This window comes from Fukomys damarensis, unplaced genomic scaffold (assembly GCF_012274545.1).
Source record: "Fukomys damarensis isolate Sample0158 unplaced genomic scaffold, DMR_v1.0_HiC HiC_scaffold_1, whole genome shotgun sequence".
In the NCBI taxonomy this organism is placed as follows: Eukaryota; Metazoa; Chordata; class Mammalia; order Rodentia; family Bathyergidae; genus Fukomys; species Fukomys damarensis.
Window position 1 is genome coordinate 27,861,384 of NW_022900913.1, and position 20,327 is coordinate 27,881,710.

At 41.2% G+C, this 20,327-nt stretch overlaps 2 protein-coding genes across 6 annotated transcripts in view; one reads left to right on the top strand and one right to left on the bottom strand.

The window, feature by feature from the left end:
• Lmbrd2 (LMBR1 domain containing 2) overlaps positions 1–3,077 on the bottom strand; it is a 47,341-nt gene extending 44,264 nt beyond the window's left edge. For both annotated transcript variants that reach the window (XM_010605462.3, XM_010605463.3), the window contains exon 1: positions 2,880–3,077. The gene's annotated coding sequence lies outside the window, so the exon portion shown is untranslated. The remainder of the gene's footprint in view (positions 1–2,879) is intronic.
• Positions 3,078–3,241: 164 nt separating this feature from the next.
• Positions 3,242–20,327, top strand: part of Skp2 (S-phase kinase associated protein 2) — a 29,975-nt gene continuing 12,889 nt past the window's right edge. For 3 of the 4 annotated variants that reach the window (XM_010605466.3, XM_010605464.2, XM_010605467.2), the window contains exons 1-5: positions 3,242–3,432; positions 3,935–4,206; positions 14,225–14,336; positions 17,072–17,215; positions 18,756–18,890. In XM_010605466.3, the coding sequence (XP_010603768.1) occupies positions 3,389–3,432; positions 3,935–4,206; positions 14,225–14,336; positions 17,072–17,215; positions 18,756–18,890 (707 nt within the window). In that variant the 5' untranslated portion in view covers positions 3,242–3,388. The remainder of the gene's footprint in view (positions 3,433–3,934; positions 4,207–14,224; positions 14,337–17,071; positions 17,216–18,755; positions 18,891–20,327) is intronic. The other variant, XM_010605468.2, reaches the window with a different exon arrangement.

A 20,327-nucleotide genomic window follows, 5' to 3' on the forward strand; every position in this document is an offset into this window, starting at 1 on the left:
ATATATATATATATATATCAGTTCCAGCTGGGGATTTAGCTCAGTGGTTCCGCCACCTCCCTTGCAAGCACAAGGGTCTGAGTCCCAACCCCAGTACAAAACAAAACCAAAGGAAAAAAAACAAAACAAAACAGTAAAATATGTTCCAAAATCTTAAACATTTAAAAACCAACTTAGTCTTTTCCCAATCATCAAGATATTATTCACATTAGTTTCAAATACCTTTATAATAGTTTTATAATCTGCTTGTTAAAATTCCCAACTTGGAATTCTGTTTTCTGAGTATTTTATGGCCAATAACAGTTCTTTCAGGAAAATTTCAGAGGTTATGATAATTTTGGAATTTGAAGAATTCCAATGTTTAAAAAGAGAGATAGAGAACAAGAAATGGTAACAACCTAAAAAAACACAAACAAAAACCTGACAAAAATTTTAACAAAGCCAAATGTTCTGAAACAAAAAAATTTCCAGTGAGGTCCTAATGATTCATTAGACTCATTGTTAACTTATGTTATCTTTACCCAAATACATGACAAAATAGTAAAATAAAATAATCTATAAAAAGTAGAAGACAACTCAAGATCCTAGTAATGAAAAACAAAAAGAATCAGAACTAGAAGTGGATGATTAAAAAATCAAATTTAAGTCTTCTGAACAATCATTATTCTCATATTTAAGGTACAGATATAAAGAGAGTTCAATTTACAATATAGAGTACCACAAGGGAAAAAGTCATACAATTTTGAAGCCATTTAAAAGCTGAGTTAGCAAACCAACCAGGTAACCTGCATTCCAAAGTGTGACAAGCCCCTCCCAGGAGAAAGAGACACATGCAAATTGTTTCACCTTTGGCAAGGTATGAAAGGGAGAGCAAGCAGGTAGACAGATAAAAAGAAAACTACTCATGAATTTTTTACTCCAGGTATATAAACTTCAAGACTTACATTGACAGAGAATAATCCTCAGTATCCTTCCCAATAAGTCTTTGCTTTAAATTGCTAATATTTATGTGTGTACTATAGTCCAAGCATTGTTCTAATACTATGCTTTATTGAATTAGATCCCATGATTTAGTAAGAAAGCACTGTTAGTATTTTTGCTTAACAGAGCAGGGTGGGTCATTTGTCTAAGTTCTCATGGCTAATAAATGGCAAAGCTGGGGTTCAAACATCTACATCCTGACCACAAAGCCCAAATTTTAATTACATGTCTTATCTCCAATCCTGAGATCCCTTCTTACTGCAAAATAATTTCTCTGGTTGTTTTCAAAGTGAATAAACTAAAAACATTCTCCTGTTATAATTTTAGATGTACCAAGATAGCATGCAAAGAAAGTCACATTTAATATAGAATTTAAGTTTTCACCTTACACGTAATAATGCTATTACTTGATATGGGTTAATATATGATTGTAATCTACATGGGAGAAGTAGAAAACATACAGCAAATAGGACTTTTTTGTTCTTGCCCCATCTGCCACAGAACATTAACTTGAACAGAACTAAAAATCTGCTTTAAGACTAACCAAGGGAAATGATTAAATATTGAAATTTGATTAGCAGATAAAAACTTTGCTATGAAATTGCCCTCATCCCTTTGTTCTGATAAGCTAAATAATATAAGAAAAAAAAACTAAAACAGTTTTAAGATTTACTTCATGCTATGATGGAACTATGGTAAAAAGCACATTGCCCTTATATTTAAATAGAATCTCTCTTGTCATATTCGACTTTCAAAAATGAGACTACTACTGAAAACATATGTAGTGGGAGTTGTATTTTAAAATATCTTCCATATGTTAACATTAGTCTAATGAATTCTGAACTCAGCCTAGTATTCTTAGCCTCATTTCAATTAAAATTAATTTATTAACATCTCTTCACAACAATCATATCAACTTTCAAGAACAAACTAAAGGTACAGAATTCTTTCCTCTGCCAAGAGGTAGTTACTTTTCAAGCCAACCGTCAAGCTTGAAAGAAGCACACACCTGGGCAAGGGAGTTTCAGTGTAAAGCGAATTAAGTTTGTTTTCAAAGATATACAAGAATATCATAAAGCATACTGAATTAATATTCTAATATGTTTGTGATGAAACAGACTTGCTTATTTCTGAACTTTATAAGACTTCGTTTTTATTAGGGTTAGACTTCAACCCCCTTCCCTCTCCCACTGTTTTTCCAGGGTCACAGTTGCAGTACACCACACAGAGGATTTCGCATGGTCATCTGTGCCTGGAATACGGCATGCTCCCTAACCGCCCCAACCTCTTCCAATCAGAGATAAGCTAAATGCAGCTTGCTTTTAGGGGGCCAAGAAAATGGACGCAATAACTTGACCTAGTACGTCCAAATGGCACTGCTGGTGGCCTCTTGCTTGCAGGTAAAGCCCTTTGCAAACATATCGTCATCTTAACTTACTCCCTAGCTTAGCATGTACGAGGCTTGTCAAGACTGCAAGAAACGCGGCTTTCCTACCGCTCGCAGGGAACCAATGCGGGCTCCAGCTCCTCTAAAATTAAACCACTGCTTCTCCTTTGAACTACGCATTACTTCACAACAGGCTTTCACGTCCCTCATCAAACTGATTCTCACTTCAAGCCCGTGAGATGTGCGTCGTCTTCGTGCCTATTTCACAGATGTGGGAAGGATCCTGTCCACCGACGCAGTCCCAAGGGAGGCCTCTCCCCAGTAAAGGAAGCTTTAAGGCTTGCGTGATCCTCCAGGCTTGCAGCCTCTCAACTGGCCGGAGGGCAGAGGCCAGGGAGGTGGGCCTCTAGGCAGAGGCCGCTCACTCTCCTGGGTTCCCCTCTACCTCCGTCGGCATTCGGCCAGGACCCCAGACCCCAACGCGACTCACACGCACCCCCCTCGGCCTCACCGTGCGCTCTCTCCAGACAGCGTCTGAAAGGGGCCTGGAAGCTCCGCTTTCGCCACAGCCGTCCAGGGTCTGAGACCCACACTCGGGGAAGACGGCGATTACGGCCACCAGAAGGCCTCCAGGCTCCCGAGAAAGGAAAACCCGTCTACTCAAGAAGCTGACATTTCCCAGTCAAACGGAGCCCCGCCCACTTCCGCCTCCCCGCCTACCTTGCGCACTGTCCAGCCCCGCACCGCGGGGTGTTGTGGGTATCAGAAAGGCGGGCCGAGCTGCTTGTGGCGGAAGTAGAAGTGATCTAGTGGGACTGCTGCAGTAAAGGAACTACAGCTCCCAGCAGGCTGCAGGGGCAAACGGAGGCCATAGGGAGAGCGGGAGGAGGAGCTCTGCGCGCGCTCCAGAGATGGAACGTTGCTACAGTTCTCTGGTCTGACTGCTAGGGGCCCAAACTGCACGCTGGGAGCCGCTGCGCGCCAAAGCGGGAATCCAGGAGGCGGGAAGTTCTGCAATTAATGCACGTATTTAAAACTCCGGACCCAGTGGACGCCATGCACAGGTAAGTGGATTGCAAAGAGGTCAGACCATGGATGGACCTGCTGAATTCTTTTGGGCCGCGAATATTGATACATGCTAAGATCGTTATTAATGCTGTTAAATGAATGATTGCTTAGCCCCTTGGGGAATGTGTGGGTAGATTGATGCTTCTGTGTGGGAATCAGATGCGGTTTAATTTGGCTTCCCTAAGTGGGTTTACCTACTACCGATTTCAATTACTGTATGACTCTCCCTTTCCTTGTTCCCTCCATGGGAAGAAAATCTTGAGGCCTTCTGCGTGATCGTAAATCAAAAAGCCTTTTATTTTTCTTATTCTTTTTTTTTTTTTTTCTGTTTTCTCTTTCATTCTTGGGAATTAGCTGTGGGCACGTAAAAATACAATTCTATTAGCTGCTGTTAAAATTTTCTACAATGCATAATTTGCTGCTTCTTTCATGCCTACCCTAGAATTACTTAGGGGTAGGTTTTCAAAAGAAAAGCAATGATATTGTACCCTTCTGCAGGAAGCACCTCCAGGAGATTCCGGACCAGAGTAGCAACGTTACCACCAGCTTCACATGGGGATGGGACTCCAGCAAGACTTCTGAACTATTGTCAGGCATGGGGGTTTCTGCCCTTGAGAAGGAGGAGGTAGACAGTGAGAACATACCCCAGGACCTGCTTTCAAACCTGGGCCACCCACAGAGCCCCCCACGGAAAAGGTTGAAGAGCAAAGGAAATGATAAAGATTTTGTGATCATCCGCAGGCCTAAGCTCCATCGAGAGAACTTTCCAGGTAAGATAGGATAAAATTGTCACTGTAAGAGGTGGATTGAACGGATTTGTAGGAAAACCTTTGTTGGAAGATCTTTAGGATGGGTCCCTTTTTAAATCTCGCAGTCTAGAAATTATTTTCCAAAGAGATGGGGCCAGCCATCATTGAAGTTTATGGGAGATATTTAAGACTATCTTCTGGTGTGCAATCAACTTGAAACTTTTAACTCATGAGAAGATTCGTGTCTTTTTCCTTAGAAGGAAATCTGCCTGCCCAAAGCCCAGCTCAGTGCCACTGATAAATGGGAACATAAACAATGATCTGCTTGAAGGATTCTTTTTGTTTATATTCTACTGCTTTGAACCCCCAACTGAGCTTTCCATTCTAATCACTTTGATTATTTGTCAGTAGAATACAAAAACAAATCTTAAACCAAGTGGACAGGACTTATCTCTACAGGCCCACTCTTAAATGGGCTTCTGGTATGCTCTGTCTCCATTATCGTGGCTTATCTGCTCAGTCACCCAACTCTAAAATCTAAGTCAGTGTGAGTACCCCAACATCTAATCAGTCATTGCATCTTTCCTTCTTATCTAGGAAATATTTCTCAGGCTCTCCTCATCTCTTGCCTAAACTATTTTAAGAGACTCAACAATTTTAACCTTCTTTTCCCCAGCGTCTTACCCCAGAGATAGAATAAATGGACTAAAATTTAGATGTCACCACGTTATTTTTTCCTAATAGCTCCGCAACCCTTGGGTTTCTCAGTCAGGTGAATGAGTGCCTACTGAGTTGATCAGAGCCCTCAAAACCTTAGGGCCCTGCACTGACTTGATCAGTTTTTCTTGCTGGTAAATATTCAAAACAGTAATTCAGCAAATATTTCCTGAGCGCATGCTTCTTGTTAGGCATTGTGCTAGGTGATGAAGATGTACCTGTGAGCCAAATGTAAACATACTTAGGTTCATGGATTTTCCGTTCTAATGAGAGAATACAATAAACACAATAAGTAGGATGTTTTATGTAATATGTAAGAACATAATGCTAAGAGTTATGGCTAAAAAATAAAAATAGAGCAAGCCAGAAGGGAATTGGAATCCTGGGATAGGAAGGAAAATTACAGATTTAAACAGGGTTTTGAGAGAAAGCCTCAGTGAGAGAAGTGGCCTTTAAGTAAAGGCATACAGGCGACCAGGCGATATACCATACTCTTATCTTGGAGAAAAGAGCCCCAGGCAAAAGGAACAGCTTTTATAAGATCCTTAGGAAGGAATAACATGTTTACCCCAGGAACAAGGAAGCCACATACTAAGAATGGAGTGGGAAAAGTGAGAGTAGGGAGAAATTCATCTAGAGGTGGTCTTAAACACAGTTGTCCCCGTATTTAGCTCATTGTTTCCAGCCACTGCTTTGCAAGCGCAAGGACCTGAGTTCAATGCCTGGACTAAAAAAAAAACACACACACACAGTTGTGATATGATTGAGCCTTTTAAAAAGAGACACTGATGTGCTGAGATGAAACAGTAGGGAGTAGAGGATCAAAGTTTGGCGAGTTGTTAAGATACATATAGGGATGATAATAAATAGTGGTCATATTTGGACTATAATGTTAGAGATGATAGAATTAGGAGGCTGTTGAAGTTGTCTATGGAAGCAATCATAGGCTGATATTCAGTGAGTAATAATAGAGAAGGCAGATTATAGAACCAAGGTAAAAAAAAGTTTATCTTTTAAGTTCTTCCTTCTGGCGTCTTCTGTGGAAGGGTTCATGGGTTGGTTGCTTGCTTTTTTAAAAAATTGCTTTCTTCTCCCTTTCTTTAGGAAAGATCCTTGTCCACTTACAAGATGGGAATCCACATTAAGAATTAATCAGAAAGTCAGGAGAGTATTGGGAGGTCAAACAAATCTGGATTGAATCTTTATTCTGCTCTTTACCCACCTTGGAAAGTTAAGCGCCTCTCTCTCTCAACTAGTTTCTTTACCTGTGAAATGAAGTATAATTGACACTTTATAAGTGGTCGAGAAGATTAAATAAGCCTCTTAGCAGGCTGCTGGCACATACCACTCATCAAGTAAGCCCAGTTAATTTTAGTCAAGTGGGCTGTGGTTGTAGCTCAGTAGTAGAGCGCTTGCATTGCATGCAGGAGGCCCATGTTCAATACCAAGCACAGAAAAGGAAAAAAAAAAAAAAAAATCAAAATTTCTAACAACCGTTTTGGAGGCTGCTTTATTTTTGTCCATAATTCTGTTATTCTGACCCTATGAGTGTAGAACACTTTTTCTTTAAAATTTAATGCCACTACTGTTTTCAGCACCTGGAATGTAATTTGCTGGCAGTTTGCTGTTTGACCAACTAAATATAGTGAAAGACATTTTCTGCTAAGATGAACAGATTTCATTTAACTCGTCTGTTGTCAATAGTTTTTTGACATGAAGTGTGATTGCCCTCTCCTTCCACATTCACACATATACAAATGTAAATTGAAAACTGACTTTTGAAAACTGACTTTTCTTTAAAGCAATCAGATAGAACCAGATAGAAATATAGGGAATGGTTGCTGTGTCCTAGAAGTTTGCAAATCAAGTTGGGAAGAAAAAACAAGAGCAGCTCACCCTGGGGAATATGTGGCTGCTACCTACACTGGCCGCAGAGGAGCAGCTCAGACAGTGAGTGCTGTGGGGTAGTAGTGGCAAACCTAGGCCACAACAGACTGTTTGTGGCTTTGAAAGCTCTAAAAGGCCCGCCATCTCTGCTGTAGGGGATCAGGGAGGAGTCCCTTGTGCAGAGTGATTGCGTTCCCATTCAGATATGTATAGATAGTCTTCCTGACACTCAGCAAAAATGGAATTTCCAAGGAGAGGAGCTGAAAATGGTCCAATCAGTGAATCTGGATTTTAAAGTTGCCTTCAGAAAAGATAGCAACTTTTGTTTTCATTACCTAAGAGTAATATACAGGAGAGAAAGGTTCGGGAGACAAAAAACAATAATATACCTTTGTATGTAACATACACATGCATGTAGATTGATGAATTGCTATGGATGTGGCAGGGGTGGTCCAGGGATGTAGGATGAGGGACAGCTGGTGTAGAAAATTCCTACTAGGCCTCTAGAAGCCTAGGCCTTCAGGGCAGCTATGACCTAATTCCAAGAAGTTTTGCCTCCAGTTGTCAGGACAGGTGGCTGATAGCTCTGCCAGGATTGGGGTAGGACAGGGCCTGGGGTGTGAGTTTTTGTTAGTACTTTGCCGAGCAGTCTTTCCCTGCAAGCTCCAGTCCGGCCTCACTTCTGGCAACAAAATCTTCTTTATCTGTTTACTTTGGAAGATTAGAGCTGTGAGGTCTGCTATACCAGAATGGGTCTGATTTGCCTGGGGAGAATGATGGAAGGACTTGGGAGGAAATAGCCCAGGAGCGAGGCGAGTAATATGCAAAAAGGAGACAGTCACATTTTATTTATGATCATTAAATGCCTGGTTTTTGCCCTTTAAACAGGTGACGGCCATGAAAATGTGGTTGAACTAATTTGTTGATTAGCTCTTCCATGGCTCTTAGACTGCTTGGAATTCCAGACCCTCAAAGGTTCTCAGAGTAGAGACTAAAGTTCAGAGCATATCAGAATCCCCAAGGGAACTCGTTCAAAGTGCAAAATTCCTGAGATTCTCATGTAAGAACTCGTTGAAGCCTGGGAGCCTGTTTTAATATCCCAGGTCAAACATTTTTCATGAAACTTTTTATTTGTTAACCAGTAAAAAATGTTTTTTTAATATTATAATCCTTTATGTGTATCTGAGATTTTTTTTTACAAAATTGTCCTTCTTTCTAGTCAAACTTCCTAAATCGATTTCATGACACATCAATAAGTCTCAGCCAACAGTTCCCAAATTTCAGTTTTGTGGAAGACTTTCTGGCACCCTCGCAGTCATCTTTGTCTGTTTCAGTTTCCTATCATTCATTCATTCCTTTTAGCAAATGTTTATCAGATGTCATTCTTGGGGTTAGAAACAAGCATTGAACATGAGCAAAAGACCCTGCTCTCATGGAATTTATATCCCGTATCTTATTTCCCAAGTTCCATTTTCAGTTCTTTCTGCTTACTCCTTTCATCCCAGGGTTGAGCAAATCCTTCCTAGAAATAAGAGTTGTGGGATAAAGGTTTGCACTGGGGACCCCTGTTTCATTTTGTTACATTTTGTTTTATTTTGTATTGTCTACCTAGCCAGAATATAGTCTCATGTTTTCTCTTTATTGTTTGTGGGAAGAGGAAGGAGAACTCATTAGAAAGACAAAATCTGGGTGTACTTCCTCAGAAAGGAAGTGTTGCTACTTAAAACAAGTTAGAAAAACTAACTGAGATAAACCCTTGAAGGAAGGAAGGAAGGGTAGCAGAGCCTCACTACCACATTAATGATGCCAGAAGAAGAACAGTTTTAAAAGTCAAAATTTGGGATATGGCTAAGATTGCTTCGGATTTTCAATCTGATTATGAGTTCTGAGAAATAAACAGCGGATGTAAGCTTAGTTATCTGTACTATAAAAACCAAGTACATAGAAAACTCCTTTAAACTGCTCTTTCCAGAATAGTTGGAGATGCACAGGAGTTGATGAGTTCCAGTGGTGGAAAGTTGGGTTTGTACCTGAGGAGTGATTGGAAGCAGTGATAGGTACAGTGATCACTGGAGAGCTCTGCTCTGGCCAGGTTTTGGCCTTTCCAGGCTCTGAAGTATCCCTTGTCACCATTCCTGTTTTTGAAGACTGGAGGCTTCGGGCTTAATTATTATTTCCTTTTGTATAGGGCTGGTGTACAGCCTTGGTGGGTTTAACAGAAGCAAGCAAAAGCTTCCGTATGTTCCTTTCCTCTCAGCAAGCAGACCAGGCAGCATTCTGTAGTCAAGAATCCAGGAAACAGATGGTTGATGTTTTGAGAATTAAATATGGCAAGTAAAATTAGACTAAGCATGTCACAGCCTAGATGCCAGCCACTGGAGCAGCTATGAAAGACAAAATTCTGCCCCATCTGCTGGGAGAGCAGCCAGTTCCAGGCCGTTGCACCCCCACCCAGGGCCCCTAGGATGGGGGTTGTCCTGTGGTCAGCAGAATGGAGCCCCAGGTACTTGGATGTTATCTAAGGCTGTGTTCCTTCCACTTGGTGGTAAAACCATTGGAGCCTCTTAGCATCAATATTTCACACCTTCTTCCCTCTACCAATCAATCTGTGATTGATTACTTTTTTCAGAGAAAATCTGATTTAATTCTCACCTGTTCTAAACTTATGGCATAATCAGATACCTCTCAGAACAGAGGAGAACACAGATTTACTTATCACATGTCAGAACAGAAAGAAAGCCTATTTTGAAGTCAGACCTGGGTTTTAGTGCCCACTCTGCCACGTTCTGGTCGTGTGACCTTGTCCCTTTTTATCACAGTTGCATCTTCTCTTGATCCTCCCGCCACCTGTACTTCTGTCCCCCTCAAAGACAGCTGCTATACTAGTAGAGGACATCACCATTGTGCTCTGGATCTCTGTCTTTAGCACACACGTCTTGTACCAGACGTCCTTTGTAGGTACCTCACCCCCACCTGCAGTGCCCCTGCTTCCTGGCAAGTCATCACACTCGTGACCTCTTGCGACTCTGTGCCTTCACCCTGAGGCAGGGGAATTTGGAAACTCAAATTTGCCTTTTGCAGCTTTAACCTAGTAGTTAATGAAGTTATTTAAATCCACTAAGATAATTTCCTCATTTGTAAAATTGGAATAATAATGCTGTACTTAGTATACAAGTTGCTGCAAAGATTAACATTGGAGAGACTTGAAGGTTTCTGATAGATGGCAGTTTTAATTGGTAGCCTACATATTTATTATTTCAGCTCCCATGTAGCCACTGGGCAGCTTCTATGGCTTAGTCCAGCTCCCAGCATTAGTGCATTAGTCAAGCCCCACAAAATGTTTGTAGAAGGTCGATTCAGAGGGCAACCTCGTCATTTTAAAAATGAGAAAACAGGTCCTAAGAGGCCATCAGTCCTGCTGATCTTTAAAATAAGGCTGCCACTCTTCTCTGGGGTGTCAGTCATTCCTTTGTAAATTATCACTTGGGCAGTTTCTAAGGTTCAGTGCCAGGCTCTGCCGTAGGAATGAGCATTAGTAATTAATTGTTGGAAGGTAAGACGGGCACACTACGAATCAGCAGCATATTTACTGTGTGTGTAAAGGAGTAAAAGGGGTAATGTATTTAGCAGATATTTATCAAGTGCCAATTATGTGTCAGGCATTTGTGTTAGGTGGTAGATGTGCAAACTTGGCTGCGGGACTTTGGTGGTGACCTAACAATGTTTCTCTGAGCAAATGCCATTTGAGCCGAAATGTGAGGATGAACAGGATTTGGGCAGGTGAAAATGGAAGTTGCAGCACAAAGTCCCTCCCAACTCTGGACTGTTCTCTCACTTGCACAACTTTGTTGCTAGGTTTGCTGGTCTTTGCATTCTTCACTGTGTGCGAATTTTCCTAGCACATTATCTATTTCCTATTACTCTTCAGTTTGTTCCTGATCCCATGTATCTTCCCAATAAAAGAGGAACACCAAATTTGTTGATTTAGTTCATTTATCTCATCTGTTTTGCCTTTCACAGAAAGTTTTCCTAGTTTCCTTTCCCAGACATCTTTAGAGGGCATTATTGGTGCCCCATCTATTGCTCTTGAAGCACACCATTCCTTTAATGCCAGAGGCTTTCTGCACATAAATATGACTCCATGCTTGAGGGCTTTCTCTGGGCAGGGAATGCTAACGAGTTAAAATTCAGCACCCCACTGATGACTGCCAGTAAATGCTAGGGTCATGACCAGCACCCAAGTCCTTGGGTGCGACAGCTCTGGGGCAGGTTCCAGACGGTTTCCTAGAGTTCCCAGAAAATTTTAACCCACTGCCCTCACTAGTAATCTGCTCATTCACACACCCTGAGTTGGCTTCCTTCCCTTCCATGTCTGTCTTCTCCACTTCTTCCTTTACTTCCTGGCATTACTTCCCAAGTAAACTTGTTGAATCAAACCCTTAATTTCTGCTTCTGAGGATCTCAAACATAGATAGACTCTCTAAATCCTCATTCCTTGGATTTTTGCTCATTGGTGAAAATAGTAAGCAGCATTGAAATGAAATGGTTTTCAGGAAAGAAAAATATGCAGACTTAATGGGGGAAGGAGAGGAAGAGAAATGAGAGTGAGGAGCCATTATTGTGCTAGCTTTTTGTCCTTGCGACAAAATACCTGAGAAGAACAACTTACAGGAGGAAAGATTAATTTTGGTCCAGGATTTCAGTCCAGTCAGCTGACTCCATTGTTTTAGGCCTGTGGCGAGGCAGAAACATGGCAGAGGAAAGCTGCTCATGTCTTGGCAGCCAGGAAGAAGAGAAGGAGAAAAAGACCAAAAGGAAGAGGCCAGGAAAAAGATACAGTTCCCAAAGGTCCTGCCCCTATGACTCTCCCTTTCTCCAGGTCCCACTGATGATAACCCATTCAGCTATTAACTCAGTGGATTAATTCATTTATGGGGTTAACACGCTCTTGAGCTGATCATTTCCCAAAGCCAGCTAAAACAGCTGCATTACTTAATCTTTCTTCATACATCATTTAATGCCCACGTTGTACAACTATGCAAGATAAATCTGTTTATCCTCAGTGCTGCAGATGGAAAACAGAGGCCCGGAAAGATGCTGAAGTTCTCAGACTTGGGGGCGGGCAGCATAGCTGGGATTCCTATCAAAGCTGATCTTTTTTCCTCAGTTCAGTATTTTTCAGACTTGTCAGGGAGACCACACACCTGGTATCAGGATAGCTTTGTGGATCATAGTAAATTTTCAACCTATTACAATCAAGCTACCCAAAGGTGTTATTTTTGCCAGAGCAAATACTAGAATCTTATCTATGTATGCAAGAGGCAGCAGAAGTCAGAATTAAACTTAATGAGAAAAATTTGAGAAAAGCCTGTCTTTTGACTTCTTTTCTAATTTGGTAAGCAGGCAGGAACTTGTTTGAGAACTTTTGTCCTCCATGTTGGCTGGGGAAGAACTTTGGCAGCAACAGAAAGATTGTTGTACTGAGGAACCTGGGCATAACCTCCAGCTACTGTCACACTTGTTCAGTAAATATATAAATGGATGACTGGATTAGACTCTGTACTAGTTCCTGGAAATACAAAGAATGTTTAAAAAACAATATTAGCTTCTTGTTCCTAAGAATTTTTGGACTAGTGGAGGCCTAGAGAGATGGTCAAGGAAATAAAGCGATCATAGTACAAGAGTGAGTTGACCTTGATGGTATCACGTGAGACATTCTGTAGGAGCTGGGGCTTTAATAGCAGTTTAAGTTAAAAATGAAGAGCCGCTATAGGAAGGACAGAGCACAGAAGAGGCATTGAGATATGACACAGAATGGCTCATTCTAAGAATTACAGGAAGCTTCAAATGTCTGGAAAACATTTCTAGATAAGGAGCCCAGGAAAAAAATGAGTTGGGTCCTGGCATGAAAGCTTTGAAATTCATGCTAAGAAGTGCAGACTTATGCTGAAGTATTTAGGGTTCTTTTGAAACGCTGTAATTGAGGGAAGGGTGTGATTGTCTAAGAAAGACTTGGGGATACTCCTAGGGGCAACAGCTGTGATGTTTGTCACTCTCTTGGTGCTGTGCATTATGCACTCAGTCCCCTGCACAGTGACTCATTCAACATCGATGGTACATAAACTAGTGTTTTTAAAGGTGGCTGGGGGGAAAAAAGATATCAGTAGAATTAGAAGGTCAGCCAGGCGCAGACGTACTATGTTCATCAACCACTCTTCAGTATTTCTTTGCTGCCTGCCCATTTCCTGCTTGGCCATTTTATATTATCCTGATCTCGTCGTCTTTTTTGTGTATTCGTAGGTAAGAGATGAATACTTGCTGAATAGCTAATTCGAGACTGCTGTCATAAACTAAGAAAAATGGTATTTCTGCATCCACCTTTCTATCCCTCCAGTCTGTTCTGAACACAGTAGCCAGAGTAATCATTTTAAAACTTTACTGACATCCTGTCACTTTGCTCCGAATCCTCTAGTAGTTGAATTAAGAGCCAAAGCAAATCCTTACCATGACACACAAATCCTCTATGACCCTACTGTTCTTGCCTTCCTCTGCTCCTCCAGGCTGGCCCCCCTTGTGTTTCCTCCAAGCGGACATGCTGTGCCCAGCACCTAGAACCTCCCCTGTATACCCAGTTTCCTCCCTCCCTGGGTTCAAGCTTCTGCTTAGAGATCACCGTCTTAGTAGAGCCTCACTGACCACTCTTCAGACTTGGTTACCTGTCCCTGAACTCTCCATTCCCTCCCTTACCTTGCTGAATTTTTCTGCATAGCACTCGTCCTTTTTACCATGTCACATAATGTATCTGTTTTTCATGGGTGACTGTCTGTTGTCCCTCACTGGCATGTATGCCCTATGAAAGTAAAATACACGTCTGACTTAATGTGTTTGCTCTTCTTTTCCTGAATACCTGAAACAATACTATCCGGCACTGGAGTAGGGGCTGAGTTCATATTTGCAGAATTAAGAACTGACTGCATCCTTCTGCTACTGCTCCGTGAGGCGCGGACTTCAGTGTGCTTTCTGTACACCTGAAATAAGAGGGAGGAAGCTGCAGGTCCACACCAGATAGAAACAAGACCTTCCTTAGTGACCCCAATATCTTGATGGGCTTGATGGCCACAGTATCTTGATAGGCTGGGAGCTTGCTCTGTGGCACTGTTAATGTCCCCACTCATAGCTGGCTGGCTGGTTTTGAAGGGAAGAATGACAGGGAAAGTATTCTTGGCTTTCTCTCTTCTTGCTGCTAAGAAAATGAGGAACTCACTTCAGGATATGTAAACAGTAGTTTGGACAGAAAACTAAATGTGAGGATGAGGAATTCAGTTAGGATCAAATACCCCTTTTAGCTAAATATTATGTATCCTTTACATGCTTGGAAAGATTCAGTAGACCTGACAGGGAAGATCAGTGATGGGAAATTTTTGTCTCTTCCTAGGTGTTTCATGGGACTCCCTCCCAGATGAGCTGCTCCTAGGGATTTTTTCCTGTCTGTGCCTACCCGAGTTGCTGAGAGTCTCTGGTGTGTGTAAGAGGTGGTACTGCCTCGCGTAAGTACTTTTCACCACTTTGGGCATATGTGGGGGAAGTAGGGAAGGGGAGGTTGTGTATTCCTGGTAAAGCTTTAAAAAAAAAAAATAAATAAAGCAAACTAGTCATCGTCCTTAATTAGTATCCTCATTTCAGAGAGAAAGAGAGGAGTCTCCTGGAGGTATAAAATCACCCCATTTCTGACAGTCTCTTTGCCCACATTCAGCAGAGCACCTGCTTACCGAGTGTGGCATGTGGGCCAGGCACCGTGCTCGGAGCAAAGGGAGTTCTGGACAGCTGTGGAGAGCTGTGTCCCACTGGAGCCCACTGGGAGAGAATATGGGGCTCTGGTCTCAGACCCTTGTGTGAGCCCAACCTCTGCCACATATGCCACCATGACCTGAGCAAGTTCTGTGACACTTCTGAGCCTCGGTCTCATTTGTGAAATGGGCATAATGGTGCCATCAGTGCAGGGCAGTTACCAGGATGTAAAGATGCTGGTACAGCGCTTGACTCACAGGCATGCGGAACACAAAGAAACCCAGTAGGTGTTTTTTGCTGATTTTGGTAGCGTGTTTGAGGTGTGGATGGTGAGCTGGGATGGTAGGCCTGAAGCGAGAAAAAATCTTTTTTTGTATTGAGGAGGAAACTCCAGGCCTGGGGTAAGAACTGTACCCCTGAGCCACACTCACATGTGACAAAACTTTTTAAATTGGAACTTTTTGCCAGTTCCAACCCTCCTCGGCCCTACCCTGGAGCACCAGGAATCGAACTCAGGACCTTGAGGATGCCAGGCAGGTGCAACGCCACTGAGCTATGTCCATCGCCCACCACTGGTCATTTCTTGCTTTCTTTGGAGACCATCTTTCTCACTTCTCACTCCACAAGTCTAGATCTCCTTTTGACACCTCCTTTTGAGAAGGAGGAGCTTCTTGCCATTAAGGCTGTGCTAGACATAAGGCAGTATAGGTATCTGCAGGAGTAGACTGTATTTGCTTAGAAGATAGGGGTTTGCACACCTGGAATGCAAGTGTTGACTGAGTTTCACTCATTGCCATCCAAGAAATTCCAGATGTTTTTTTCTTTATTCCACCAGTTTTGCAATTGTCCACTCCTTGAACAATCTGCTTTTTTAAAAATTGTATTATTTATATTTAAGGTATACATGATGTTTTGATGTACATGCAGTGAAATTAATATATTGCAGAATATATTAATATACCCATTGTTTCACATAACTGCCCTTTTTGGCTAGAAAAACGTCTGAAATATACTTTTAGCAATATTGTTCACCAGTAGTCCTCATGTAATACATTAAATCAGAAGACTTGTTAATCCTATCTATCTGCTGTTTTGTATCTTTTGACCTACATCTCCTCCATCAAGTCCATTAGTTTTCATTTTAGTTGTCATAAAGTTATAACTGACATTTATTAAGCATTTACTATGTACCAGGGACTGTTACCAGTTCAATATTCCTTACAGTCTTAAGTGACAGTATTTGTATTATCTCATTTTTATAGAAGACATCACAGAGGCAAGTGATACAGCAGTAATCTAAGGTCTGGCCAACTCCACAGCTCAACCATAGCTAGTTTTGTGTAGCCGAGGATTCAGATAGCTCCTGAATATATCTTCCTGTGTATGCTAAAGATAGATATTTCAAAACTTTTCCCAGACTGTTCTAGAATGCTGGGTAAGCTGTTGTTGTTTGCCTTTACAAGGATTAAGTCAGGCATGAGATTTGAGATAACCAGAACTTGAGCTGGTGTAATTTTCTCAGAAGTGGACCTGAGTCTGGGAAAGAAATTACAAAAATTCCGTCTCTTGAGGATATTTTATGTACAGCCATCCTTTTTAGTAATGGAGGTCAAATTACACACTGACAATTACAAAATTATTTAAAACCCTGGTCACTTATATCAAGCACTATTTAAAAAGGGAATTCTAGAACCCCTGATTCTCCGTCATGTGCTTGTATTGCTCATTTTCTTTTGTTCAACTGAATCCAGCTGTGGATATTAAAAATCCCTTACTGGGCTACTTCCCTTTTGCCTTAGAAACACTGTCCACATCTAATTATCTTTCCCTGTCCCTTTCACATGAATACATGCACACACATGTACACATACACAGATATATGCACATGCATGTACGTGATTTCAGGTACCACAAAGTAGAGCTGCACTCTGACTCAGTTTTCCTAGATGTCTATGACAGCTATATCCCATAATAGTACTACACTGTCTTCCTTCAGTTATATTTGCATGTTATTTTTGGTAATTGAGACTTGTCCATGCTTAACAAAAATGGCAAATAGGATTATTTAAGGAAGTTTTGAAACTACTCATCTAGTAATAATCAGTTAAGCAATTTTAATAATCAGTTTTAAGCTTGTCATATTAAATCACATACTTATTTGATTTATTCCCAATTTCTGGATCATTAGCAATCTTTTTTTTTTTGGTACCGATGATTGAGCACTCAGGCTTTTGCGAGCCAGGTGGCAGAACCACTGAGCCAAGTCCCTGCCCCAGCAGTCCTTAATTTAGTATCAAACCAATTGGGAATATATAGAAAGATGGATGCTTATCCATGTTAGGATCAAGCAATAATAGGAGCATAGGTAATTGCACAACCTGAAAACAGAAGAATTTGCTTCGGGGAGATTAAGCAGCTCTGTCTTCCTTTTGAGTGAAGGCCTCTAGCGTTCATTGTAATAGATTTGCCAGGTCAGGCCTCTCTTCTCTTCCAGGTTTGATGAGTCTCTTTGGCAGACCCTAGACCTTACAGGTAGAAATCTGCACCCAGATGTCACTGGTCGGTTGTTGTCTCGAGGAGTAGTTGCCTTCCGTTGTCCACGATCATTTATGGACCAACCATTGGTTGAACATTTCAGGTACAAAAGAAAACTGCTTGGCAAAGACTATTTATTTATTTTTATTTATTTATTTTATTTATTTATTTATTCATTTTTATTTTTTTGGTACCGGGGATTGAACTTGGGACCTTGAGCTTGTCAGGAGGGCAGCAGCACCACTGAGTTAAATCCCTGGCCCTATTTATTTTAATCTTGAGGGAGAAACAGATCAAAACTCTTTTTATTCTTTACGTCATCTTACAATCTGAGACAGGTCATCTGTGCAGTTGAGGTGTTAATTGCATATTGTGCCCTGTGGCCCTTGGGTTTTCAGTGCCACTGTTCACAGTGTAGTGCAGGATTACTGTTGGGCTCTTCCCCAAATCAAAGATGATCACCTAGAGGGCTGAGCGTGTGGTTCAGTGGTAGAGCGCTTGCCTGGCATGCATGAGGCTTTTACTTCAAGCCCTAACACTGCCCTCCCGCCAGAATTCATTTAGCTCCTGGGGTTGGGTTCTCGGCAAATGAGAATTGTGGATCTTACAAAGCAAAGAGGGCAGAACACTCATCAGTAAATGAGGGCTATCTAGTTCTTTCCTTGCTGCCCATTTCTATTAAACAAAAAAGTGGGAGGTATGTAGCTTGGGCTTTCTGTCCTATCATGGACAGAACTGCAACCTACTAAAAAAGAAAAAAAGCCCTCTTTTTTTTTTGTTTGATAGACTATTTTGAGACGGTATTTCTCTGTTGCTGATAATTATGCAGTATTAAGGTTTAATGCTACATCATGCTTGAGTGGGATGACTACTGAAAAGAAAAACAAGCTGAAGGCAGTAGAGCTAAGGGTAAAACATATCTCTTTCCTCTGTAGAGCTTTTTCCCTTCTTTCCACCATCAGAACCTCTTTCCCTGTTTTTGTCTACTGCCAAGGCCAGTCCTTCTTAGTCTCCTTTACACATGTGATTTATTATGTTCACAACAACATCTGTTAACTCACTGCTTTTCTTTTTAATCCACACACTGTTCTTGGACAAGCTGTGTCCTGTACACCCACCTGTATGCTCAGGACTCTCCAATCCTTATCTGTAGCTCAGCCTTCCCTTTCACACTGCCTGAAAATTTCTACATCTGAATTTGTTCAAGTACATCAGTGTTACCAAATCTAAAATTAAACTTGGTTTTCCTTTAAAAGTTGTTCCTCCACTCTCTCCCCATTTTGTTTCCACTGCTTCTCACCCACTCATCCTCGACAGAAATGAGGAGTCATGATAGGCTAAGTCTCCTTATATGTACACCCAGCTCATTCTCATTAATTTTGTAACTGGCACTGTACTGATACCAACATCTGTACTTGGCAAAATCCTCTTGAATTTTAAATTCCTGAGAACAGGAATGGAAATTAGCTAGCAGTAATTTGTTTTATGACCAGAACTATGTTCAGTATTTGACCAGAACTATATTCAGTACAGGGTCTTATTTATGATTCGCCGCTCATTTAGGAAGAAGTAGTAGTCAGATTTGATTAGATGCACTCGGGTGAACCATCTTACAGAACTTCTTTCTTCTCTTCTGTGCTTAGCCCTTTCCGCGTACAGCACATGGACCTGTCGAACTCAGTTATAAATGTGTCTGCCCTCCATGGCATTCTGTCTCAGTGCGCCAAGCTGCAGAATCTAAGCCTGGAAGGCCTACAGCTTTCAGATCCCATTGTCAAGTGAGTAGCAGCCAGTGTGTGTTACAAAGGCAGCTGTTACACATGTTAATTTTGTTCTATGGGACTGGGATACCACTCCATCCATGTCCAGATAGACAAAGAGAATATTTCATGCAGTGCTCCAGCTTCTGGGAAACTTTCCAGGATTTAAGGCAGCAAAAGTTTGAATCTACCTATGTGCCGGGCCCTGTACTAGGTGCTAGAGATGAAAAGATGAATAGTGAATGGTCTGTGTGCTATTTGTGGGTGAGGCAGATAATTATAGTGCCATGTGTTTGTTAAATGAACTGGTGATTATGTGGCAACACATGGGAGGTCTAATTAAATTATAGAGGGCAGCCTTCTCAGAGGAAGTGACTCATAAGTTGGGTATTAAAAATAGTCAGATAGGAGATCTCTGAGTGATAGGTCAAGGAAACAGCATAGGTAAAGTTGTTTGTTTGGTTCCATACTCTTTTAAATAGCTAAAGTTGCTGGTGCAAGGAACTCAGGGAAGGGAATGACAAGAAGAGAGTCAGGTGGGCAACTATGCAGGGCTGTAAGAAGTCCAGACTCTAGTAGACTATGAAGCAAGATGAAGAGAGTGGCTCTTGGAATAGATGAAACATTGGCAAGGCTGAAATTTAGAAAATTAACTTGCTAGGCACCCTGGGGGTGGAGGTAAGGGGACATAGAAGAAACTAGACTAGTTAAGACACCAGTGTGCTCATTCAGTTGAATAAAGATGAAACCTGATATAAGAATAGCTGCCTTTGTTGAGCACTTGTTATGTGCCATACATTTAAGTTCTTTAAATGTATTCTCATTTAATTCTGACAGCAATCCCTTTTTATAGATGTGGAAAGTCACATACAGAGTGGCTGAATAACTTCTCCCAACTTGTCCAGAGTCACACAGTTAGTGGGTGGCCAAACCAAGATTTACATGGCATTTACAATATGTTTCCAAAATTCCAGAATAATAGCTCTTAAACACTAAGTTTCCCAACATAGGATATTTAGGAATATAGTAAAAGAGAGGGTATTAAGAAATGTATACTTGAGTGAGCCACGTAACTTCACAAATAGAAGTTTGTTTATAAATTGGTTCCAAATATGGATAAAACCGGTATATGTTCATCCCATTAATTTTTTTATTTAAAAAGTACATTGGCCAGTGTTTCTTGTACTACGCTGAGCTGCATCTTTTATTACATTTTATGCTTTAATATTAGTATCCCCACCAAGAAGATACTATTGCCCCTTTGCAGAAGAGTAAACTGAAATACCTCATTTGATGTCACAGAAATAGTGTAATGTGAATTTTCAACTCACTTCTAACTCAAAAGGCCTGTGCTCTTAATGACAGTTACAGCCAGCTTTCCTGTAGAGCTGAATGAATAAGATTGCTTATCAGTTTTCCTGTGGCTTTTTTTTTTTTTTTTTTTTTTTTTTTTTA